Source organism: Sinocyclocheilus rhinocerous, unplaced genomic scaffold, assembly GCF_001515625.1.
Source record: "Sinocyclocheilus rhinocerous isolate Xijiao unplaced genomic scaffold, SAMN03320098_v1.1 scaffold1509, whole genome shotgun sequence".
NCBI lineage: Eukaryota > Metazoa > Chordata > Actinopteri > Cypriniformes > Cyprinidae > Sinocyclocheilus > Sinocyclocheilus rhinocerous.
The window spans coordinates 66,192-84,896 of NW_015662985.1; the positions used below are offsets into that span (position 1 = coordinate 66,192).

General features: G+C 36.4%; 1 protein-coding gene across 2 annotated transcripts in view; it reads right to left on the minus strand.

Annotated features, from left to right (window-relative positions):
- Positions 1–10,204: 10,204 nt before the first annotated feature.
- The window catches only part of LOC107728705 (carbonic anhydrase 7-like), a 9,681-nt gene continuing 1,180 nt past the window's right edge, over positions 10,205–18,705 (minus strand). Inside the window, exons 2-9 of one of the 2 annotated variants that reach the window (XM_016538988.1) lie at positions 17,322–17,347; positions 17,119–17,171; positions 16,137–16,334; positions 13,688–13,806; positions 13,466–13,561; positions 12,722–12,784; positions 11,896–12,051; positions 10,205–10,498 (exon numbers count right to left, since the gene is read on the minus strand). In XM_016538988.1, the coding sequence (XP_016394474.1) occupies positions 10,376–10,498; positions 11,896–12,051; positions 12,722–12,784; positions 13,466–13,561; positions 13,688–13,806; positions 16,137–16,334; positions 17,119–17,171; positions 17,322–17,347 (834 nt within the window). In that variant the 3' untranslated portion in view covers positions 10,205–10,375. The remainder of the gene's footprint in view (positions 10,499–11,895; positions 12,052–12,721; positions 12,785–13,465; positions 13,562–13,687; positions 13,807–16,136; positions 16,335–17,118; positions 17,172–17,321; positions 17,348–18,705) is intronic. The other variant, XM_016538989.1, reaches the window with a different exon arrangement.

Genomic DNA, 18,705 nt, shown 5'->3' on the forward strand with positions numbered 1-18,705 from the left:
AACTATTAAAGATTCTTATAACACTGATATGTTGCATACGTATCAACATGTAATATGCACTAACATTTAGATCATCAAAATACGAATTCCTACCAAATACCAAATACCTATACCAAACATGGTATAGGTGAGGTTACATTAACTAGTGTTTCTCTCATATTCATGCATAAAACAGTATACAGTACAACAAAACAAAAGACAATATACTAGAACAGTAATAACACACACACAGAATGTCCTGGAGATATGTATGTCATTCATAGAAGGTTTTCTATGAAAGAATGGGGAAAAGTCCCGTTTTATGGGCATTATGCGTCTTTCCTATGGGGAAATGGAGAGAGAGTTCCACATTTCATTGATCAATAAAACCAGTGTTATCAGATGATTTGTCATTGCTTGAGGCCTGTTCTGCCTTTTTGTTAGTTGCTCTTCAGGGGTTGTCCACAGAGCTCTTAACACATAGTTTGCTTTTTTGGGTGAGGGGGTTTGCTGGATTATTCATTAAATATAATGAATAATTGTGTGCCTGATTGGTCCAAATGCTACATTACTAAAAGTACAAAAATAGATTAAAATAAATGAAAGCTAATTATATACAGTACACACACACACAACAAAAATAAGCAAAATTTAAAAAAAAAGGCTACAAATGCACTAAAATGTAAACAAAAATTTAAATGAGCAGCATAAAGATGATACTAAAATAACACTGGTCTGCAACACCATTCAACCTTTGTAATGATCATCTGTCTGTCCCCCATGAGAGGCCTTGAACCTTATGGCTCTTAAATGTGACAAGTAGATGGCTTCAACTCAGTTTTTCCATTTGCTCAAGCCCTCCCTTTAAGCAGTTGACCTCTGACGCTTTCATTTACAAGCAAGCAGGCTGAGAGCTCAACTGGAGAGTTTCGTTTTGTCTCCCACTGTGAGGGAACTATCAGTGGTTTTAATCATGCTGTGCTCTTCCAGGAACAACAGCCCCGATATGGCTGCATTAAAAGTTTAGACAGGCCAGTTGGACAGCTGCTCAGCTTAGATCTCCTGTAAAGCCTGCCTGACCCTGGCTTTCCCTCCCTCCTAAACCCTGGAGACCAGCAGACCTTCTGCTCTCATCTATATGGTGGCTGCTCATCCACATGGTCAGAGGTGAAAATGTCTAAATAAGAGCTACAGGGACTCCAAAGTATGAAGCTAAATGATGAATCCATCAACTTTCATTAAATATGTTCATTCCATAAATTCTATAGACTACAAAATAAATCGGCATTTAATCTAGTTATAAACATAAACAAATATCTACAAATGTTAAAGGGGTCATATGATGCGATTTAAATTTTTCCTTTCTCTTTGGAGTGTTACAAGCTCTTGGTGCATAAAGAAGATCTGTAAAGTTGCAAAGACTAAAGTCTCAAATCCAAAGAGATATTCTTTATAAAATTTAAGAATCAACCACGCCTACCTAAAACGGCTCGTTCTAACACGCCCCCACATACCTACATCACGATGTGGGAAGATTTGCATAAAGCCGCCCAAATGTCCACCCAAAGAAAGAAGGCGTAACTTTTATCCTCGCTGTAGTATTGTTGGAGTGCCACCTCCTGGTTCATTAGGAAATCAATAATAGGTTAATAGATAATAGAAAAAAACAATCAACAAATTGAAGATTCAATGTAATTGCAGACTGGTTGTCTTTTTAATCCACATTCATAATTAATTTTTGAAGGATTTATTGATTTCTCAATGTTTTCTTTAGTTGATTTGATCAGTTTCTCAGTTAAATTTCGTCAGTGAGTTGCACAAATGGCTCCCACTGAATGGTATATTGAATGGTAAACTGCTCCTTAACCTACATTAAACCATAGGCTGTCTGTCTTCTGTAAGATCAGCTGTTTCTCAAATAATCCTTTGCAGTACCTTTGACTGGCTGGCCATCCTACATCCCATGCATAAGACTGGTTTCAGGTCACCTGTTATTTCAGCCGTTACCAAGGAAACACCGGAGCTGAAAAACAGAATAAGAGCGAGGAGTAACCCTACTCGCACCCCTTGATTTCACTTGGTGAAAATTGCCATGTACTCCTGTACCATGTTTGCAGATGATGAGATGGTGGCCATATTGTTGAGCACGTTCTCTGGAAACTTGAAAAATGGACTGCATTGACTCTACAGATAAAGACAGTTGACAAGAGAGCTGGATGGAGATCAGCCAGTTTTAGTTTGCAGACAGCTTTATAGTGTCACTTTGTTTGGGACTCAATAGATGGCATGTATGATTACTTTTTATTACATTCTTTTTTTATTAATAAATTTATGGTTTATCTTCATATAGCTTTCTCATTCTATCCTGTCATTTGAAATTATAAAAAATAAAAATAAAAATTATTTAAATATTTGAAACCACATCAGTTCTCCACTTCTAGCATTTGCCACTGTTTGTCTAAGTAATAAAAAGTACTTTTGAATTTGAATTGTATTTTTAAGTAAGCAGTATTTGAATGGAAAGAATGTGAGCAGCTGATTTGTCGTCAAGTTAAAAACGGTGCAGTTACGGTTACGACTGTTGGCAAAACACATGTTCAAAGACTTTTCTCTCAAGGTGGTGCTTTCCAGCAACAAAGCCCTGGCAGACATGTGACCTACTGAATGGTGACTGGAAAGCATGCAAGTGCTACTGTCAACACCAGTGCATAAATAAAGCTAAAGATAGGGCCTCACCACCATCGCCACCAACCAGCTACACTTTTTATAGGGATGCTTTGATTTATAAAAGGCAGAGGGGTCTATTTTTTGACTAACCGGTCTTCTGATGGATGCATGACTGACCCCCATGGCCTGAGTGTGGCTGGGGTTTTGGGAGATAGTGATTGGTGCAGAGTGAGTGGCACAGCAGCCAAAGTCTGAACGTACTGGAGGCCATCCAGGAAGAAATGCTATTGCAGTAATGGACTCCTGTGGTGGAGGTCCTCAAGGAAAACCTCACAGTCAAGTAAGATGACAGTATGACAGTGACAAGCATGAGATTCATTTCCCATTCATGGGAAAAAAAAACAACAGCTTATTTTTAAAGGTACAAATCTTTAGTTGTACAGAATGGCTTTCACCCTTGTAAGGCAGCGTTATTTTAGTATAATTGAGAAACTATTACAGTTTTTATTAATATTTAAAAAGTTTTATTATTTAAAAAATCTTTTTTTTTTAATGTTTTCATTTTTATGTTGTACATGTTTACGTTTTTTTTTTTTTTTTTTTACATTTTGTGTGTACATTTTTTTAAAATTAGTTTTTGTTTCTTTCAGATATGTCTAGTTTTTATTGATTTTTATTTTGGTTTTAGTTTTGTACATCAAGTTAAGACTAAATGGAAATACCTTGGTAATTTACTGAAATGAAATAGGTACTTTAGGTTTATTTATATTTTATTTTATTTTTGTTTAGTATTAGTTGCCTATAATAACTATAATCTTTAATATTTAATCTAAAATAAACTATAATCTTTCTGTGTTAGATTGCTATGTGAGATGTGAGGCTTATTGATTCAATAGGCCAAAATAACATTAAATATGCTCAGTAATTAGTTATAAATAAATTAAAATATGGCCCCTTTTACTTAGTTTAAATAATCAGTATTAAAATTAGTACAATAAAACTGTTATAACAGCTAAGACAAGTGACCTGTGCGGTGGGAGACTGATCATTCTGACACATCTGAGTGTTGTTCTTTGGGTGAAAGGTTAATATGATGCCATGTTCAAGAGGGCAGCTTTTCAACTGACAGAAAGCAGACATGGTGGCCACTTTGTTCTTCCCATCATTGGCTCAGCCTGAGTGAATTCAACAATCACAGAATTGCAGAAATAAAATATATTCTCTATCTAGATGTATGGGATGTACACAAACCATTTTTAAATGTGCGGGGGAGAGGAAATCATATATAAATATAATCAGTGGGTTTAAACGTGAGATGTCACTGCCTGTCTAATGAACAGAGACGGGCGGATGGTGAGATAGCTTTGAATCATTACTGGTGAATGCTGGTATTAAAAATCTTTTTAAAGTGTTTATAAATGTCCCGCTAAGGGTAGGGGAACACCCTGGATGTGTCATTTCCAAAATATTGCAAGAGATGATACACGCTTGAATATCCTTTACACCTTGCCAGTAATACCTACACCGCAATATGACCCGCTTTGCTGTTCCGTTGCTATGATGATGCCAATTCAAATGGCTCGACTGTGAATCAGCGAATCAGTAACATTTGGTCTACGTGCCAACAGAGCGTAACCAGGCCATGTCACCGTCCTCAGCACTGGTTACATCTGGGAAAAACCCCAGACTGGCTGAATCTTGTGACTGATGATGGCATCCAGGACTGTAATAAAGTAATTATCATTAATGAAAACTGTATGTGGGAAACAACAATCCCTCTTAGCACCTCTGACAATATTACTGGTGCATAGGCTACATGAAACAGGCATGCCTGTGGTTCTGCTGAGATTCTTGCTTCTCAGCAGCGCTATTTTAGCAGGACAGGCTCGTACTAACCTCGCCAAGCCTGTAACCGTATACCCTGCTAGTAACTGACCCAGTCAGTCGTGTCAGAGTGGATCCGTGGACCATCACTGACTCCCAACATAGGGACCACTATGATGAGTTATTGATAGCCAGATCAGCAATGATACATGCTTCCTGCGTGTGTAGCGTCAGTGCTGTGACTAATGGTGACAGACTTTGATTTGACAGGGTATGACTGCTCAAGATCAAGGTTGAGAAGAGAACTCCCATTGGTCTCAGCGAATGAAACGTAGGCGAATTTCAATGAAATCTCTCTGTGACGTGTACCTGGATAAAAATACCTGTGGAACATCACATTTCACAGAAACGCAGAAGATATTTCAGTGTCCGTTTATTTGTCTGATGTACGAAGACAAAAGATTGCTTGTTCAGAGGTATATAGAAGTGAAGTGTGCAAGACTGTTTGTTTGTAACCATGGCAACATCAGCCTGTGAAGAGATAGCCTATGGTATATCAGTACAATGAATTTAACCTGACCTACATTGACTGCCCCCTGCAGTTTAACACTCAAACTTACCATCTCCTCACTCTAGTCTGCAAAAGCCTGAATAAAACAATAGAATTCAAGCATTCCAGTCCACATACTATGCCCTAAAAGAACAAACTGCTTTCGTGAAGAAAAATACATATTTTTGAGTGTGTAGCAGAAGCTTTGGGACATACTACTTCGTCATAATTGCATATTTAACAGACCACTCTGTTGCATAGTTACGTGCATCCTGTCACTGTTTAAACTGCCCTGTCAATCATCTTGTCACAATTAACATCCTCCACATTTCATTTCATTTCATTTTCCACCATATTGGAGAGAAATGAAGTAGCACGTTGATCTGCCAGTCGTGGGTCTTTCATGCGGAGAATTCTCCTCGTGTGTTTGCATAATGATGCATTGAAATGTTCACAACCAAGCGTATCTTTATAAAAGTTCGCAATGTTGTTGCAGACGGATAACATGGATAACATAAAATAAATATTTTTCACGTTAGATATTGATTATTAATCACTCAAACCGTTTTATCTAAATCTCTCTACTTAAAAGTGATAGTTCATCCAAAAATGAAAAATCTGTCATCATTTACTCAGCCTCATGTTGTTCCAAACCTGTATGAGTTTATTTTTCTGCTGAACACAAAAGAAGATATTTGTAAGATAGGCTGGTAACCAAAAAGTTGCTGGTAGCCATTGACTTCCATATATGGAGGAAAGAAAGAAAGAAAGAAAGAAAGAAAGAAAGAAAGAAAAAGAGGAGAAACAAAATAACTTCGAATGATATGAGAGGCAGTAAATGATGACATTATTTTAATTTTTGGGTGAACTATCCCTTTACATCTCAGTTAGATTGACTGATTGACTGTTATTGATATCACAGTCGTGCATTATCACCATACTGCGCAGCTGAATAAATCGTTTGACCCTCTAAATAGCTGTGAATTACGATTAAATGTCAGTAAATGGTTGTCTGATGGTGTATTCTTAGCCTGTGAGATAAACAGGATCAGGAGCGTGAGGTAATATCTAAAACACCATAACATTTCATTACATGTATTTTCATGACCATGTCTCTTATCTAACAACTAACAGGTAGCAATAGCATAGGTTTGTTTATAGAATCTGCTTTAGTATTCCCTTGGGCAATATTGGTTATTTCTCAGATTGAGACAGTGGTTGATATCATTGATATCCATGCTACCAAAAATATCAGCTTGCTATTTTTATGACATCCAGATGCAGTTTGCATTACATGCCACATTGATTGCAGCCATACATTTTGTGCTTACTCAGGTATCCGCAATCTGTGCGCAGTGGCTATTCTGGGAATTCTATTTCTGCAAATATGTTAAATATATACTAGGAATCCAGCCTCATTCATGGTTAATGAAGCTGCAAACAGAAACATTTCCATGAATCAGACTGCTCAAATGACAGATAACAGACAATGGAGACAACAGAGATATGGCTCCACCTGGGATCACTTAGCAACCAAAAGCATGACATCATCACTTCATGTAAAGAATCAGATACTATGATGTCATCAGGAAATGCATGACCTTGGAGAAAAGAAGTGTGTATGATGTCATTGGGTGTTATAAATAGAATGTATATGATACAGGTTTGTTGTTGTTATTTGTTAGTGCAAATATATAATAGAATATAATATAACATGTTTTGACTAATAAAAATTAATTTGCCTAGGGTGCCTGTTGTAAAAATGAAGTCGTCTTGTAGCGCCTGGCTAAAACCGGTTCACTTTGTTTATGCTGCCATCTGCTGGGTAATGATAATTACACAGGGGGAAAAAAATTGGTGCCATTTATTTTTATTGTATTTGTTTCTGAGTTTTTCTGAATTCTGAGTGAAAATTGTTTCACACTTTTTTCATTGTTGGATATATATATATATATATTATATAAAATTTTTTTATTTTATTTTTTTTTTTTTACCGTGTAGACACCCTTCAAGAAAAAAGAAGTGTTGAGTGTAATTGTTTTTAACATTTAAATTGACATATTGAAAATTGATATATTTTTTTCAAAAGCACAAAACACATGTAGTCTTTTAAAGTATCATCAAATCTATTATTTCAATAAAAATGTTGCCATTTAGAACTAAAAGTGAACTCAGTTTCATACAATGCAAGTAAAAATAAATAACTTAAGAACAATGCCTGCTGGAAGGTGTGTCGTATAACATCATTCTGACATCATGGATGACATCACAGCCACTATTTTCCTTTGAGCCTTTTTTTTATGTTCTGGTACTGTAACAGAAACTTGTTTCATAAGTGAATATATTGTTTCTTGAAACACACATGGCATTTACAACTCGGGTGATTTGACAACACAATTGTGTCTGGAACTGAGTGTCTATAAGGCAGGGGTGTCCAAACTCGGTCCTGGAGAGCTATTGTCCTGCAGAGTATAGCTCCAACTTGCCTCAACACACCTGCCAGTATGCCTAGTAAGACCATGATTAGCTGGTTCAGGTGTGTTTAATTGGAGTTGGAGCTAAACTCTGTAGGACAGTGTCCCTCCAGGACAGAGTTTGGACACCCCTGCCTTAAGCAGACATGTGCCAGCTGAGCAACTGCCCTTGAATGCTTTCTCCAGTTATTATAGGCCTCCTTGGCACTTTAAAAAATGTCTCATTCAAGGAAAGACCTTGAGCAAATGTCAAGATCAACTAATTGCAGCATTAGACAACATGCTCCAGGCTTTATTACTGCTCATATCACGGCAGCACATGGCTGGACAAACAGTGAGCACCCCTCAGTCCTCCGTATTACCCGTTCTTTCCCCGTGTAATGAGCCTTAGCCTGATTATCTGATGGAACAAGTCTGTGCTATTGAATATGCCACACTAAGACACTTAGACTGCTCCCTGCAGGAAAATAGTGACTCAGAGCGACAAAGTTAAACATTCTCCAGCCTCTGTCACTTCTAAAGGCTGCAAACAGTGGCTGAATCGTGAGCTGAAAAATTGCTGTGTTGCGGAAAAGCATGTTAAGCACACATGCTTTTTTGATAAAGGCTTGAGAGTTTATGGGGTGTAAATATATGTAGTATGTATGAATATATGTAGTAGACAACTGAGAATTTACTGATTTCAGATCACTTTCAGGTCCATCATGACTTCATGACATGACATTCAACTGAATGAGCTTTTGAGGACAGAACTGCTTGCTCTGCAGTTTCATAATTATAATAAAAGTTCATAATTTTTAGATAAATGTTATCGATCAAGAGTAGATAGGAAAAGTAATATTCATTTTATATCATTGCAAAATACAAAGTATGTGATAATACAGACTTGACACATTTTTATGAATTTATGTGACTGTACATGTAATATATATATATATATATATATATATATATATATACATGATTTAAAATGGAACACATTAAATATTTTAAATGGAAGACATTTATAATAAATGCTGAATTACTATACCGAAGCTTCATTGCAGATTTTCTGTTTGGTGCATTTCATCTGCAGTGCCACAGCTACAGGGTTTGAGTTTGTAATATTATTGGCACAGATGGTCTATAAATCACATGGTAGGCTAATGAATACATGATGTTGAAATGGTTAGTTTTCAGAGTACTAGCCAACGTGAATATAAAAAAACAACAACCTGCCATTACAGATTCGTTTACAGTTGCAATACCATGCAACTTTGTATGTGGTTTAATTTAAGGTCCATGTCTTCGTGTATTGGTGCTGCAGAAATTGTTGCATATGGCTATAGGATGGAAATTCAAATTCACCCAGCTATTTCAACCCAAAGATTGTCACTTATTAGACTGGTTAATGTTGAGTACAACCGATCTCATCTACAAACTAAATGGAAGTTATTGTTGATCCATTTGTCACCTTATGAGGGCGCCAGAGAGGTTTAATACCCCCCTTTTTAAAATGAATCCCTAATACGAGACAACTGTCTGATTAAAAGAAACTAATGAATATTAAGTGGGAATAATGTTATTGTGCTGTCAGTTATTTATATATTTATTACAGTGGTCATGAGACACTTGGGATCTTACTGTGTGCTATATGCAAGGTGAAGTATTACTTAGGCTAAATAGAATACAAACATGCAGAATGTCTCAAGCCACTCCTTGCTACCTCTTTTCCATTTATTTGATTTTTGAAGCAAGCAGCAGGACTAAAAGCTCTAGTGGAGAAAGAACAGTCTAGAAAGAATTGTAACTTTATCTGACTGCATCCAAATAACTGCATCTAGAAGTAGCTTTTAATGCACAAATATAGAGACAAATAATGTCAGTAACAAAGACACAATGGATTATTAAAATAATTTTATTTTGTACATATTTAACATAAAAACTAATACAATATAAAATATGTATGAAACCATGCCAGCCACCAAATACACCCAAAATAAAATCCCTGCCATTTCAGCTGGATGTTGTCCAGGAGTCGAGACTTAATATGGCACTGACCTGTTAGAGATCTTCCGTAACGCTCCTACAGCCATGCCAGAGATTCCATTAGGAATTACATCAATAATAGAAACTGATTTTAAAGTATGCACAGTGTAATCCATCAGTCATTTTAACCTCCAAACATCACCCTACTATTACAGTAAAAGCATTTATAAGGCTACACTGACAGCACAGGAACATTCTCTACAGTGACTGCAGCAGTGTTGATAAAGATTCTGTAAAGACTTACTTCATGGAGTCACAACAATCAAGTAAACAGAAATGCTATCTACTTACATTACTGAGGCATTTCCAAGCATTCATGCAACTTTCACTCTTAATGGAGTGCCACCCAGCCACGACCAGGACTATGTTCCTGGAAGCACCATGAGCCTTACTATGAAAAGCTTAAATAACACCACACATGCCCTATATCAAAAGTTAGCAAGAGCCTCTGGTAGCGACTAAGGGGTTAAATTTCAGGATCCTGGATTACTGACCCTTTCCTATAGCAGTGAGAAAGCAGACGGCAGCCAGCTTATCAGACCCCATCAGCTTGGACCCTTTGAAAGAACAAATATCTCAGCCACCTGCAACAAGGATCTGTTTGCACAAGCCTGATCAAGGTGGATGAGAAGGGATCTAAAAATGTAGAGCCTCGGATTCAAAGAGCTCAATGTCAAAGTCAAACTGTGTTTGAGGTCATCGGCCAAAACCTTTAAGCAACAGACAGAGAGTGACATGATTGAACAAACCCCATACCCTTATTATTCATGCTTCAATCTCTGAGGTGATTCTAGAAATATAGTTGATCATAATTGGTGGTCTAGGCAGTTCAGGTCACCAATAAACAACCAGGCTACTTAAAAGAGGCCAGAACTGTCCTGCCTTTCAGTGGCTGTGGTGGTCGGTAGTTGTTCTCCATACGCTTTCGGTCCTCTTCTTCCTCTCCATTAAACATCAGCATCCGGAACTTTCCCATCTAAGTCCAAAAAGCATGAAAAACAGCATGTAAGACAGAACCTGGCAAAGTGACAAGCTGCACTGCAGAAGAAATCAACTTTGGTACCAAGTCTTATGTAATAGGTGAATCTCCTGAGCTTTTTCTACTTATAGCTCGTCAATCATTTTAATAAGCTGTACAAGATCAAAGTCTTGTGGCCTCATGCCAGACACACTAGGCCACTGTCACAACCATGCCGCCAACATGCCAAACTGCTCATGCTTACTTTAATTCAATTTCCTAGTACAAAGTCTGAGGGACTAGACAAGAGGCAGAGGCCAAATCCACAGCAGTTTTTCAGATGGACATAGACTTATGTATCTGAAATGCAAATCTAGTAATATAACACTTCAAAGCAAAGGATATACCATTCAAAAGTTTGGCGTCAGTAAGAATTTTTAAAACTTAAAAAAAAAAAGGCTCTTATGCTCACCAAAGCTGCATTTATCAAAAATACAGTAAAAACTGTTTGTGAAAAAAAGTTAAATAATATTAAAATTAAATAAATATTTTTAAATAAACATTTTTATTATTATTTAATTTATTTTTAAAATGTAGTTTACTCCTGTGATGGCAAAGCTGATTTTTCAGTAGCCATTACTTCTGTCTTCAGTGTCACATCATGTTTGTGGTGCTTAATATTTTTGTGGAAACTGTGATATATATTTGATATGATAATTGGAAAGTTTAAAACGAAAGCATTTATTTGAAAAAAATTTTTTTGTTACATTATAAATGTCTTTGCTGTCACCTGTCAGTTTAATGCATCTTTGCTGATTAAAACCTGGTAAATAATTTCTGTAGTGTATATTGCACAAATCTGGGGCTAAAATTACCTCTATAATGTGATGAATCCACTGTAGGATTTCAGCTCTGTTTAATGTTGGCAAGATGTGCACATTTTTGTTCTGAATGAAACGTAAACTCTGAGTTGAACCCCTTTCACTACAAAAGGATTATTTCACACAAGGATTCTTTGCTCACTCAATCAGACACTTTTAAACACCTAGACATACACACACACACACATATATATATATATATACACACACACACACACACACAAATATATAATCATTTACTTATGCAAAATCAGTTACAGAAACCAGACATGCAATCATGTCAGCAGATGAAATCATTTCTGACCAGATTCACTGTCACCCCCAGCATTCTGGGATACTGTGGATTATCCCTAATTTACATCACTACCAATGATTTACCAATGCTTCCCACATCCATCTCCCTCCACAACCATTCATTTTCATAAACCGACATCTGTCAATAGACCAGATGATGGTCATGGCAAACACTAGCAATACAGTTTATAAATAAGGTTAATAAAGTTAAAGAAAACCTCAATCACAAAAGCAACCCACCTGCTTATCTGACACATAAATAGGTTCTTTCAGCACAATCCATGTAACACTCTCATACAGTGGAGGAGTTGTGAGAGAGCCTGGGTATGTCCAGTACTCCAGACTGTTCGGCAGGAGGCACTTTGGGTTAAAGCCCTTAAAATCAGCAACACTTCCCTACAAGAGATAAAAATAATAATAAAAACTAGCATAAAATTATTGGACTGTAATGCAGAGCTTTGGGAAATAAAGATGCTCTGAACTGGGCTGTATCCACAATATACTGAAGAAGACACGTGCCACAATATTTTGATTAGTGGTTGACTAATAGGCCTATGTTTTTCTCAGTGGCCAATTCTCAATATATTACATTTAGTTTTCTACACTACCGGATATTTGGTTAGGGTCTTTGCATAAATTCAACTAAAATGTCAAACACGTAAGTATAATTGAAGAAAATGAATAAAATTAAATTATTTAATTCATTTAGAAATGCATAGATAAGGTTAAAAAAAATGCTGAATAACCAGATAATTCAGGAAAGTCAAATATTCTAAATACAAAACCACTAATCTGTGGTAGTGTCATAGACACTCTGACCAAAAAAAAACAAAAAACGTAGAGGTGCTCATTTGAATCCTTAGAACCTGATTAACATATTTCAAGATGAATATTTCCAAATGAAATCACATGCAAAGAGGCATCTGGGTGTTTCCAAATTCATTCAGATGCAAAAAAAGGGGACTAAAGTGCCGTATCCATTTGGCAAGCTACATGAAGACTTAAAGTATAAATAAATTTGTATCCTCCCAATTTTTCATAAATTAAACTACATAAATACACATACCTTGAATTTAACCATATACAAGGAATCTGTTATCTGATGAAGAGCACTGTGCTTATCACCTATCTGAAACAAAAAATAAAAAACATTATTAGAATAGGTATAATATGCATTTTACTGTAAATATTTATATCTTTCTGTACTTGATTTTTGTAATATTAAAAAGTGTTATTTTGTGGATCTGTTTATTTATTTATTTTTTCTTATCCCAAATTGAATAGTGACTGATTCTAATACAAAACCACATGCTCTTGAACTAATGCTACATTATTTTGTTATTTGTCTTAATAGGAATAGTTTGCCAAAAAATAAATAAATAAATGCTGAAAATGTACACATAATCAGGCCATCCAAGATGAGTTTGTGTGTTCATCTGTACAGATTGTGAGAAATTTTGCATTACATCACTAGCTCTGCAATGGAAAAACATCACAATAATCCACAATATGTTTCTTCTAAAATACATATTTTTTGCTTCACAAAACATTAATTGGACTGGAGTCATGTGGATTACTTGTGGATTATTGTGATGTTTTTATCAGCTGTTTGAACTCTCATTCTGACGGCACCCATTCACTTCAGAGTATCCATTGGTGAGCAAATGATGTAATGCTAAATTTCTCCAAATCTGTTCTGATGAAGAAACAATGCACATCTTGGATGGCCTGAGGGTGAGTAAATTTTCAGCAAATTTTCATTTTTGGGTTTGGTTCCCTTAAATGAGTGCTGATTCCCACTAACACTAACTTCCAGAAAGATGCCAAGGACAGCCAGGCCATCAGGTGCTGCTGCTGCCTCACCAAAGGACTTGTACTTAATGGCATTCCAATGAACCAGATGAAGCTGGAGAGAGACGAGAGACAGAGTTCAGGCCAAAAGACTGTGATAACGAAGACTGTGTAAACAAATATAATATACAGTATATAGGCTACACAGAGCAGACGGAGAGTCCCTGTTCTGCCCCCTCACCTCAGAAACGTAGGTTTTCCCACCAACCGTATGCTCAGAGCCACTGCAACCCTTGCATCCCCAGTGGAAGTGAAACTGTTTAAGCCTGTACATGTTTTCCAGAGGACCTCCCCGGATCACTGCCAAAAGGAAAGAGCAGTTTAAGGGGCCATTCACATCGAATGTGTTTTTGCATTTAAAAAAACAAAACAGGGCAGGAATGAAAAACAAGTGCAAGGTGTAGAGACACAAGCTTCTTTTAACTTGAGTGCCATGTTTTAGAATGCTGCGTCATGCGTGAGAAACTGCTAAACATCCGAGAAACAAGTGCAACAGTCAAACACATCTGTCTAGCATGTTTACACAGAAAAAACAATGGAAAAGCATGTGCAAAGGAATGCAAAAACACGTTCTGTGTGAATGCCCCCCTGACTTGCATGTACAGTAAAGTGAATATCGCCTTTTTTTTTTAAAGAATCACTCAAAGTGCAATGAAGAGTGAAGAAAAAGAGTATCTGAAATAGGTGCTTGGTGTTTTGCATACCTAATATGTCCACTATAGTTCAGTTCACTGAGTCAGAGCAGAAAGTTAAAAAAAACAAATCTGTCTTCCGACTGGAGCCATGAGTCTGTCTCCAGCCTCTCTTTACTATATATACACCTCTCATTTTCTTGCTTATTGCCTAGATCTCTTTCTCACAGACAGGGATGTTTTATAAGGGAAACTTTAAAAACTCAACAATTTCACAATGACAACTTAAGCATCCGTCTGCTTCCCAAACCTTTACAGTGGACCTGTTACACAAAATTCACTTTTATATTGTTTTTGAACATAATAATGTGTCCACAGTGTTTGTACACAACCACCCTACTGTGGTAGTAATCCATCCACTCTGTTTGTTATTTTTATCCATAAATCAGAAACAGTGTCTCGAAATGAGCCATTCAGGAATGTACTCCAAAGTGACGTCACATTGGAACAGGCCCCACTCACAACTGGCAACAGATCTGCCCTATTAGCTTAGCTCCCACCCTGAGTGAGCTGTACACGGTCCACCATGTTTATCTCATCGCCAGAGCATTTAACAGCAGCATTCAAGAAATGTGTTCTTATTGAAGCAACTAAAGTTATTCAGTCAAGAGCAGTGAGTGATTTTCTATTTTTTCTTTTGGTATATCATATCATATTAACAGCATAGACAGCAGTAGGTACTGTATATTATACTGCTGTCACTTGAATACACACATCTAATATACACATGCGATTTCTTTCCCAGCTGTTTATGTTCACAGACATAACCGACTGTGCTTATGCGAACTTTGTGTTTTTGACATAACCTTGTGTGTATTTGAGAGTGTAAGCAGAATACGATGTAAAGGTGAACTTAGTTTAGCACTCACGCGATGTGCCCTCTGACAGCCAGCTTTCTGTGAGCGTGCTTCTGGAGTGTGTGCTCAGAAAACCATATATCAGAAGTTTAAACTGATATGGTTTTAAAACGCATGCAAATAATAAACTTTCATGATGACGAAGAACTGCAATGTCAAATGAGAGTGACCGCGATAGATCTTTGATAATCAAAACCAAACAGATGTTTCATTTGTTGTTGCTTTGCCCGAGGCACGCGCTGTAAAGGCACAGCGCTGTTCTGGAAAGGGGGCGGGGAGAAGCAGCTCATTTGCATTAGCTCATTAAAGATACATGCACGAAAACAGCAAGTTTTTGCTTCCACACAAAAATGGCATTTACAGCTTGGAACAATACATTATCTGTGGGTATTTTGAGCTGAAACTTCACAGACACATTCTGGGGACACCTGAGACTTATATTACATCTTGTAAAAAGGGGCATAATAGATCCCCTTTAAGAGGGCTGAGAAACCACAAATTCTCTTCCCTTTTAACGACTGCAGAATTAACAGAGTTATTATTTTTTATGTGAGCAATTTCATTCAACAGTCATTACATTCCAGAGCTCAAGTGGTAAGGTGAGATGAGAACTGAACTGACAGGGTCATTTGTGCAGATAAAGCTGAATTTTTCAGTTCTTTCTTTTTTTGCTGTGGATCAGCTTCAGTTTTCATTTTCATTTTAGCAGTAATTTTAAGTTTTTAGTCATTTTAGTCTTTCAACTTAAACCTCAGTTTTCGTTTAAGGCTTTTTTAAAATCTAATTATTAAGTTTTTAATCTAATATTCATATTTATCTAAATTCAGCTTCAATTACCAAAAACTATTTTATACATTCAAATAATCTCACAGTGTTGGCGCACAACATGAGAGCTGAGAGTAAGATGCAGAAACTTGTTGTGAATAAAAACTTGAATATGAAAAAAGAAAAGAAAAAAAAAAAAAACAGAACTAAAAGTTGCCAGCTCAAAGTTGTGTTCTTCTCCAAATATCAGGAGACCAATCAACCAACCATGACAGTGACATTTTAAAGTGGTAATAATGTTGTCACCGATACCAACCTGATCTCTCATCTGAGTCAATGAACTCCACGACCACAGAATGGCCATTGTTTGATATGCTGACAGAGGTACAGTTGTTGTAAGACAGCGAGATAGGAGACAGTCTGGCATCAAATACAGCTTCTGCAGGGACTATATCAATAGGTGATTGGCGGTTACCCTCGGCAATGGGATAGTCTTTGTACCATTCTGATGGACCTAGAAAAACAATATTAACCAGCTAGACATTAATGAATGTAAATCTTTTTCCAAGTTAATTTTAAGGATACAGACATGTAACTTACTGTATTGTAATTTACTGTATCTAATGTAGTTATCTACATTACATTAGATATTGTGTGTGTGTGTGTGTGTGTGTGTTTGTGACATATGAGGACACAAATTTGTATAATGACATGGGTATGACATAGGTATTACAAGGAGAAGGTGACTTATGAGGACATTACCCCATGTCCCCATTTTTCAAAGCTCTTATAAATCATACAGAGTGAGTTTTTTTTGAGAAAGTAAAAATGCACAAAGTTTCCTGTAAGGGGTAGGTTTAGGGGTAGGGTTGGTGTAGGGCAACAGCACATACAGTTTGAACAGTATAAAAACCATTACGCCTATGGAGAGTCCCCACAATTCACAAAAACAAACATGTGTGTGTGTGTGTGTGTTTGTGTGTGTGTGTGTTTAGAGATTAAAAGTAGCTGGAAACTACGTTGAAATGGATGGCTTTTTCAGTTTTATGAAGTAGCTATTTTTTTATTTGTTAGATTTTAGACGTTCTGTCAGATAAATAATGTATTTAAGTGTTCGTAAGTTGCATTGTACCATTTTAAGCTGAATTAAAATATTTCATAACATATGCTGAGAATATAACTATGCCTTTAGAAAGGTAACACATGGCTGACCGTTTTACAGCCTAATTTAACATTACAAGTCTTATGTGAAGCTGAAAATCAAAACAAAAGATAAAGTGATCAAAATGCATGCTTACCCCTTGAAATGATGATGCCATTATAGCAATTTTTGGAATTATGGAATTTGTAACTAAGGAGGTAAATGTATAGTATGTGGACATAAATGTATAATAATGCATAACGTCAACTAAAAGTTAAAAAATAAATAGAGAAAATTATAAAGAAATTGCACACTTTTATTTCCATATATTTTGTTTTCATAAAAAAAATGCTTATTTACTAATACAGCAAGGAAGTTGAAAACAGCTTTTGGAGTAGGCCAAAACCAGGATTCTTCATGATGAAAGAAAAAAAAATGAAACAGTTTTTGGGGTGATGCATTTAGACATATTAACACAGTAAAGTCCAGTCTCAGCTAATCACTATTTAACAATTTTTATGTATTTGAGTTACACACACATTTTGTAGTGCGAGTATGACCCAACAACATTTCTATGTCTTCCAACGTTTGTCTCAATGAATTGTAGCAGGATGCAAGTCTTGAAATCACATAGGCCTACAGCCTGTATACGTTGTTTAAGCAGCAGCTATCCCTTTAAAAGATAACTGGGCTAATCTTGCATTAACAATGGACTTGGCAACCAAATATACATTAAATCTAATGACTGGACATATTAATGAATGATTGAGAACAAGCACACAAACTGACCCTTTGAAGGCTGGCTATAGATCTATTGAGTCTGTTTTAGTGTTTAGTGTTACGGTTTAACTGGTTTCTGTTATTCAAAATCGTCCATTAATAATATTAACTGTTAGTGATTATTGACGCTTGTTACTAATTTGGCTGCAACACTCATCAAACGGATCTTGATATTCAAATCAGGTTTCTTCATTTGGTGTGAAGTGATGCATTGCATGATATCTGAATGACATTTTCCTGTACTGGCTAATCCGTTCACACCAAAAACAGAAAACTAAAATGATTAGTGGCCACACCAACAGACAACAGGGAAAGTATGTTTATTCTAAGTGCGCTGCAGTTACACGTTCTGTTAACATAACCACAATACATGCTATAAAGTCTGTGTAAACTGGATGTTGCGACCAACTTTATGGTGAAATGAAATATTAGAAGAGAAAAAAAAATAGAGGGTATGGCTTGATTTTAGCACACATTCTCACCAGCTCTATAGCTCACAACAAACTGACTGTTGCAAAAGTCAACAGAGCCATAGGCCTGTATCAAAGCAGTGCCAGGCCAGCATTCTCAGACCAGAAGATAGGGTGGAGATTACATCATTATGGTTAGGTTTAGTACTGGTATAGTTGAGGTAAAGTTAGGGCAGTTGGGGCGGGTTATCCTATCTTCAGCTCCACCCTAACTTCTGGTCTCATATTGCTGGCCTGGCTCTGCTGTCCAAAAACCGTATGGCGCCATAGTCATCTGACAAACTGATGTCATCAGAGGAATACCATTCAAGAGGTGCCTTTTTTTCAGATTTTTGATTAAATATTTCTAAATATTATGAAGACAATCAAATCTTTTGGTGGATTAACTTGAAAGGATTAATTATTTACCACAACACTAGTAATGTGTAGCCTACTAACAATTAGGGTCTTTTTTTTTTTTTTTTTTTCTTTTATGCTAAGTCGGATTGATTTTT